Source organism: Corylus avellana, chromosome ca4 (assembly GCF_901000735.1).
Source record: "Corylus avellana chromosome ca4, CavTom2PMs-1.0".
Taxonomy (NCBI): Eukaryota; Viridiplantae; Streptophyta; class Magnoliopsida; order Fagales; family Betulaceae; genus Corylus; species Corylus avellana.
The window spans coordinates 22,068,492-22,077,040 of NC_081544.1; the positions used below are offsets into that span (position 1 = coordinate 22,068,492).

The 8,549-nt window shown below is 36.5% G+C and overlaps 1 protein-coding gene across 1 annotated transcript; it reads right to left on the minus strand.

Moving 5' to 3' along the window:
- Positions 1 to 6,502: 6,502 nt before the first annotated feature.
- LOC132178223 (F-box protein CPR1-like) lies at positions 6,503 to 7,798 on the minus strand. Its single transcript, XM_059590671.1, has 2 exons — positions 6,693 to 7,798; positions 6,503 to 6,584 (listed from the first exon to the last, which is right to left on the minus strand). The coding sequence occupies exons 1-2, from the start codon at positions 7,796 to 7,798 to the stop codon at positions 6,503 to 6,505; spliced, it is 1,188 nt and encodes a 395-aa protein (XP_059446654.1).
- Between the last annotated feature and the right edge of the window lie 751 nt (positions 7,799 to 8,549).

Consider the following 8,549-nt stretch of genomic DNA (forward strand, 5'->3'; position numbering starts at 1 on the left):
AACGAGTACAAAGATTACAACAGAAAAAACAAGGGAATACAAAGAGAACAGCAACAAGAAACAAAAAGAAAATACATGCTTAACTGAAAAAATAGATCTAGCCAAACTTCTTGCACCTCAAAGTCTGGCTAGAAAGGTTAAATCTTATCTTCCTTTTAAATTAAAATAGTTTACATTATTTAATACTCTTGCTATGTAAAGAGATCTAGAAGCGAATACCCAAAACACCAAACCCTATCCTTTTACATTATCTTTCCCTATAAACCATGCTGATTTTTTTTTTTTTGTAAAAAGATGTTTGGTTCCCAAAGAAAATTAGGTAAAGTAACACTTACGCAAATTAAGACTTTTGAAGAATGTGACAAAATTTCAGGAAGAAAATGGGTAAGATTGAGGATTTATTAGAAGTTCCTTCTACGCTATTATCTAGTCTTTATCTCTTTGTTCATAATCTTTTAGTGTATGCTAAGACCCAGCAATGATGCTAGATTTTTTTTTTTTTTTTTTTGGTAAAGAAGCAAGGAAATTGATGGTAACAAATGTTTGTAAAATGGAAGGAAGAAAGCCTTTGCCCGACATCATTTGAGCAATGATGCCAGATATTTCTTCTTAAACATCATCATTACCTTCCCCGGCCATGATGAATATTGAAATTTAAATTCCTCATCCCTTCGCACTGGTTGACTGAAATCCCATATTTTGTAGCTGCAGTGAAATGTTTGCCAACATTGAAAATGCAGTCATTCTCTTGCATCAAAATTTAATGAGTTGTTTATCAAAACTTCTAATCACAATGACAAAAAAAAGATGCCGTAGTTGCTTCCGCAGAAGCTGGATCCAAAATGAAAGGTCTGTTAGCACACTTCGTAGCCACCACTTGGCCTTCATGATCTCTGGCTATGATGCTTACTCCCATCTTCTTTTGCCTCTTGTCAATTACAGCATCCCAATTGAGTTTTATACATCCCTCAGGAGGCTTGTGCTACACCATCATCCCATGATCATTTGGAATTCGACTTTGGCTCTGTCGACCTTGCTCAGCTTTGGTGAAAGCCTCCAATTGAACTTTGCTTCTGTCGAGCCACACATGCAACCATCTCCATATCCGAAGCCTCCAACTTGTCCAACAGTTTTTCTAGAATACTCAGAAAATCTGTTTCATCGTTGGTGCATTTCTGGATCTTTTTATTGCAGGCTAACCACACATCCTTTGCTGCTAGACAACTCCACAAAACATGGCCAAGAGTTTCCATCACTTGCTCACAGTGAACACATAGAGGGTTTGTTGTAATATTCCGCTTGTAGAGCTTCTCCTTTGTTGGAAGTATATTACTACAAGCCTTCCACATAAACATCTTAATCACCCTTGGACCTCTAATCTGCCAGATCCTCTTCCATAAAGACACCAATGCTTGCGGATTAGAACTATCTCCTTCCTCCATACTAATTTGCTCCTTTGCCAAGTGATATGCGCTTTTGACAGTGAAAATTCCATTTTTGTTTCCTGCCCAAACTAATTGGTCTGCACATGAATTTGTACAAATGGCCATTCCACAAATTTTTTCAGCTTCCTCCTCATTAAAAATCTCCTTAACCAGAGGGATGTTCAACCATCTAGAATCCATATCAATAAGAGCTGCAACATTAGCCCCTGAGTATGGGCACGGGGCGGGGCGGGGCGGGTTTTGGCCTTTTCCCCTACCCGACCCTCACCCTACGGGTTCAGAAAATTCAACCCGCTACCTAGGCAAAGTGAACCTTATCGGTGCGGGGCGGGTTGGGTTCTTTTCCATCCTTCACTTCCTCTCCTTTCTTTTCCTCCGCCAGCTTCTTTGTCGGTTTCTTTGGTTTCTTCTCCTCCATTTTCGTCTCTTCTGCAGTTTTCTTTTCCTCCAAAACAAACACAACCCTACATTAGAACCCCGAGAAACAAACCTATAAACAATGGAAAAGAAAACCAAAGAATAATTCAGATTAAGATAATGATAAAAGAGATCTTTTGGTTCCCATTCATGAAAGAGGTCTAGAGAGAGAGAAAAAAAACCTGGATCATGGTTTGTGGAGGTGGGAGCGACACAGCAGCACGTGGTCAGAGGAGGTGGAGTAGCGGTGCAGACGAGAGATTGAGAGAGAGCCGCTAACGAGCGAGAGAACAAACTAGAGAGAGAGCAAGAGAGGGAGAGACGGCGGCAGAATAGAGAGAGAGTTAAGGTTAGGATTTTTTAATTTTATACTTATGCGGGGCGGGGCGGGTACCTGCTGTGACATCCTGTAGATTTTATTTATTTATTTAAAATAGAGTTATAAAGCATTTTGATATATATTAAATGTTTTTATAAGTGCTATATATATATATATATATATATATATATATAGATTTTATTTATTTATTTAAAATAGAGTTATAAAGCATTTTGATATATATTAAATGTTTTTATAAGTGCTATATATATATATATATATATATATATATATGGCACATGGGGAGGCTATAACCTCCCTATAGTGGTCATTTTTGGTTATGCCTCCTAACAAGGCTTGTAATGCCTTTTTTTTTTTGGATTCTCAGCTCATATGTATACAAGATCTTATAAATGTTCATATTAAAAAACTAGTTTTATATAACTTTTGTCTTCCTATCTTCCTTGGTTTAGTATTAATAATGTAATGATATTTAATAATTATATTCCTTAATTGTTGTGATTTCCTTTTAAGTTCGTGTTTCCCCTATTCACCTTAATTGGGGGCGTGACACCCGCGGGGAAAAAATTCTATACCCGCAACCCGCCCCGACCCGCCCTCCACTAGTTGGATTTTATCCAACCCGAATCCGCAAAAAAACTCTCAAAATCCAGGCTGGGCAGGTTTGCAGGTTGATCAGGTTCTTGCCCAACCCTAATTGCCCCTCTATCCAGAATTTTTACAAGTGACTGGACTGCATTGGTTGATGGAGAATTCAACCATCTATCCCCCCAAATCATAATAGACCGGCCATCTCCCAACCTCCACATCAATCCATCTTGCAATAATTTCCCCACTTTCCAGATGCTCCTCCATGCATACGAAGGTCTGGATCCTAATGAAGAATCCAAAAAATTACCATTCGGATAGTATTTGTCTTTAAAAATTAAGGCTACCAAGGAATCAGGAAACTGTGTCAATCTCCACCCTTGCTTGGCCAATAAAGCCAAATTAAAACACTATAAATCTCTAAAACCCATTCCTCCTCGGTCGTTCGCTCTCCCCATCTTCTCCCAGCTTATCCATTGTATTGATTATCTTTATGCCCCCACCAGAACTTAGACATCATAGAGTTAATGTCTTTACATAAGGTCTTTGGTAACATAAAAACACTCATTGTGTATGTTGGTATTGCCTGTACAACTACCTTCAAAATGAATTCCCTTCCGGCCTGAGATAGGAAATTTTAATTTAATTTTTTCATGTTTATAATATATATATATATTAATTGTGTATATGGACACGTGTCAAGATTTTAGGGGCGTTGACGTGGATTTCCATCAATTTTTGGACGGAAGTTTGACGGATGTACTATCTCCGTTTTTATGTAAACCCAAGGTATCTCCTGAGATAAGAACTAAACCATAAGAGACAAAAAAATAAAGTTGTTAAACCACATGTGGTAAAAAGGTATTTAACCATTTTTAAAAAATATACAATTTTTTTATTGGGATTGTCACACGTGTCCCACCATAGTTGAGGTTGAGGAAAATGAATAATAACAAAACAGGCTCCAATATTACAGTATAATATATCAAACAGCTTGTTCTTCAACAGATTAAGACCCTCTCCCCTCGGCCATAAACATAAACCAACGCGACTTAGAAACTAAGTCCATAATATTGAGACAGAAAAAGAATTAATCAAACAAAAAATTCCGTTAAAATTTTACCTCTTCCTCAAGGCTTCCCACACAGAAGGCTGTCCGAATCTGACAATTGGGCATACCACGAATCTTAATTCTACTGCCCCCTTTCTATCGGCTCAATCGGCAAATTCTTGTACCGTCTGATTAATGAGTTCCAAATCCCAATCTCTCTTTCACGGCAATTCTCGAGGCAAACCAATCCGTTGCAGTAGCCCACGATATGAGTGAACTTTCTTAGATGTCTCAGTGGCTGGCAAATCTTCAAGAAAGCTCTGTCGAACTGGTGATTGTCGTTAAAGCGCACTAAGAAGCAATTTGGTGGCGGATGCTTAACTTCATCATCGCATTCTAGGATGATGAGTGTGCGTTCTCGGTTGGCGGCAATATATGGAGAGCTCGAGATGCATGTTAATGAAAACCGGGTGGTTGATTAGCGGATACCATGCCTTCGAAACGCACTGTAAACGTAACAGAGACTTGACGGGTAATCGAATAAGTATTTCAGTGATTAACTCCAGCAAGAGACTCAACATGGATAAGTAATAATTTTTTTTTTTTTTTTTCAATTTGTAAATTGTTTCGAAAGAGACTTTTTGGAAGAAAATTTCTTACTTGTATATATTCCTACATTTTAATCTTTAAAAAAAGTAATATTCGTCCATTAATACATGAGGAGTACATGTGTCGTTTCTCACATGCTTAAATAACACATCACTTTTGAGTTGCCGACCCATAAAATGTTTGTCTTGTATATAATTGCTCACCCCAAAGGACACAAATTTCTAGCCTCTAAAAGCCACATTATACATTAAACTATTATAAAGCATTTGAGAAGCACGTCATAATAAAAAAATATGTGTTTTTCACATATTAAGGGACACATGTCTTTTAAAAGCTAGTTTATATGAAATTTATATTCATCCCAAAAAAGACACAGAAATTTCCTATAAACTGGTTTGTAGAAAACTCCTCCAAATTAGTTTCTAAAAGTGACATGTTCTTTAAGCATGTGAGAATCCCATGCTTTCAAACCATGTGAAAAGTATATGCTATTAAAAAAAAAAAAAAACGTGATTCTCACATACAAATAATATATGTTAGTTTTAAAGGTTGGTTTATAAGAAATTTCTAGAGGACAAAAATTTGTTACAAACCAGTTTTTAGCAAATTCCTACAAACCTGTCCAAGGAGCTGCCAAGTGTCCTTAAACATGTGCCTCTCACATTTTTAATTTTTTTAATTTTTTAAGTTAAACAAACAAATATTTAGAGTAATGTTATAAATCTTCTTAGAGTCTTCCTACAATCATCCCAAATGTTATGTAGCTTTTAAAATTACCGTTGAATTTCAGATGTAATTTATTGAGTTTTGATCTATTGGTGATTTTAAAAGTCACATCACAATTGGAATGACTCCAGGAGGACTATAAAAAGATTTATAGCATTACTCATCAGTTTAACATAAAATCGCATGCTTGATTCCTCTCTCAAAGAGGCTGTTGGTTCCGACAGTTGTTTTATAATTGGGTGCATATACGTTTAAAATTTTAATGGTTGTACAAAAATTTCACTAACAATGATTAATAAAAAGTAGGTTGAAAAATAACCCTTTTTTGAAAAAAAAAAAAATCAACTTGTTAGGTTGACATGTTAATTCAAATTCAGAGAATTGAGATGAGTATTTGTCTTTCCATCCTAATGGTTAGTGTTCAATGTATAATCGACACAATGGTAAATACATAAAAGAAAACGTGCTCTTTGTTGATATTATTTAGAGAGTATTTTTTATTTTAAAAGGTTTTTGATGTGACATAAAGAAAAAATAATTTTGAGAGTTATTTTGAATTGTTTGTTAATGTATTTACCCTACCTAAAGTAAAAAGTTTTTACCCAACATGTTAGCCTTTTGTTTTACACAACTTTTTAAGTCTTTAACACAATCACAAATATGCTCTTAGTATAAACATTCTACTAGCGTACTAACTACTACTAAGTCTATTATATCATTGTATTATTAACAGTAACATATGAACTGAGTCTATTATTTTATCTAATGGCTTTTCAATTGCATTCTCATCTCAATGTCTATTCTTTCTCCATATTATATATATATATATATTTTATTGTTTGTGTATTTTTAACTACTTATACATTAATGCATAAAAAATCTCCTGGATCCTAACTCAACTTTCTAACGAATGAAATCAGAATCAGAATCTATCTCCAGAATCTGCTTGCAACTTCTATGCTAGCAAGACATCCTTGTATTTTCGAAAGAAATGTGCATCCCAGCCAATGGCACGAAGAAGACACAATCAAATACAATGCCTACTTGCACTTTAAGAATCAAAGCTAATGCAGGCTGAAAAATATTTAAGGTGCAAGCAAATGCATACAAAAAATGGATAGTTGTATTTGGAGAAAGAAAATCTTTGCCTCCATAGAACATTTGACCAACATAGAACTTAAAAGAGTTTAGTAAGTCTAGAGAATTCCAGCAGAGATAGACATAACTCGGAATGCTGAAGCAAAGAAATTCTACATGATATAAAATTCCCAAGAAAATGAGTTGTACCAAAATGGGCTCCAAAGCAGTTTTCCTTGCAATCTAATATCAAACAGCTTGTTCCTCATTTATCACTTGCTCCTCCATGGCTTCGATCAACAGATTAAGACCATCCGCTGGATTATCATTCCTGGCACAAACATAGATAGACCAACATGAGTTGAAAACTAAGTCCTTAATATTAAGCCAAAGAATTAATCAAACAAAGAATTACACTCAAATCAGTTATAAATTTTACACTATATCACCGTCGTCGAGAAGAACAAGGCTTCCCACACAAATGGCCGTCTCAAAAAAATTAGGCATACCACCAAACTCAACCCTTGTGCCCCTTTTCTCCTCTATGTCATACCAAAAGAGATGCTCCAAATCCTGCTCAATTAGAACCTTCTTGCCGTCTTTCGAGTACACCACAGGTTTACAGTACTCAAAATTCCAAGGGACTTCGCCTTGCACAATGGTGTAAAGACGAGTCCAAGAGCTGACTACCTCGTACTCCTTCATCACCCAAACATCGTTGAGTGTCAAATTGACATTCACGCAAACACATATACATCCTTTCAAGACCTCCAAACCGAGTACCCAATCATCGGCCGATTGAACCGGAATTGTATACGTTTTGAACTTTTCGGTGGCTAGATCGAAAGCTAGAAGGGTCTGCGGGTGCAGGGACCCACTAAAAGGATAAACTAACCAATGGAAAGCACCGTTTAAGGACATCGAACAAGGATCGGCTGTACTATACTCTTTAGGCCATTCCTCTTCGACCCTTTTCCAAGAATGCGCTCTCAGACTATAGACCTTGACTTCAATGGCACTTTTAGCATCAATCTTTCTATAGAACTCTTCAACCCTCATCACCTTATAGTCTTCGTTAACTGGGTCGTGTCCGAAGGCCAAGTTGGGCGAACCAGACAGATCATAGTCGGTGAATCCCACCGGCTCAAAGGGCAACTTCTTGTACCGCCGGATTAATGGGTTCCAAATCACAATCTCTCCCTCATAGTTGTAGAAGCAAACCAGTCCATTGCAGTAGTTCACGATATAGGTGTAATGTCCTGCATCGAGTAGTGGCTGGTGAATGTTCACGAGCGCTTCTTCGAATCGGTCGTCGTCGTTGAAGCGCACTCCTGAGAAATTCCGCGGCATTTCTAGCCCGCGCTCCATGAATATGAGATGGCGTTCTATGTTGCCCACAATGGAGAAGTCGAGATGAATGCTGATGAAAGCTCGGTCATTGATTTGTGCCTGCCATGGCTTCGAAACGCATTGGAAACGTATCAGGCTCTTCACGGGTAATCGCAGAAGTATTTCGGTGATCAATTCCGGCAGGAGAATCGACATTTACGGAGTTTATTGTAGTGGCGGAGGAGATGAGTAACTTCGAACACGTAGATTACTCAATACCCACTACTCAGCGGGAATTTCAATTCCCAACGGCCAGGAAATGGATCATATAGAAACAGAAATGTTCTTTCTTGATTCTTCTAACCTCTTTTTGCCACGTCTTTTCGTTGGAAAACGGTTTTGCAAGCCCCATTTTCTATTTTCTAATAGTAAGTGGGCTTTTATTTGCTTTTTGTTTTTTTTTTTTTAACTTTTATATGAGGGAGTTATTTATCAAAACTTCTCATCACAATGACAAAAAGAAAAATGCTTATTTTCAATTTTTATTTAAGCCTTTAAATTAAGTGGTAATTTAATATAGTATTATAGTTGAAATCATAAGGTTAAATCTTAACTCTACCCTTCATCTTTCTTTTAAATTAAAATAGTATACATTATTTAAAACTCTTGCTATGTAAGAGATCTAGAAGCAAATACCCGAAACACCCAACCCTATCCTTCTACATTATCTTTCTTATAAACCATGCTGAATTTTTTTTGGGTTAAATACTAAATACCCCATGGGGTTTAGTTGTTTTATTTTTTTTCTCCTTAAGGTTTGATTTTTATCACACGAGGTCCATGTGGTTTTAATAATAGACCAAATTAGTCATTCTGTCAGTTAACCGTTAGTTGACTTAACGAAAGTATATGTGAACCAATCAAATGTTGACACGTGACACCTACTTAAATTTTTTAATTTTTTTTT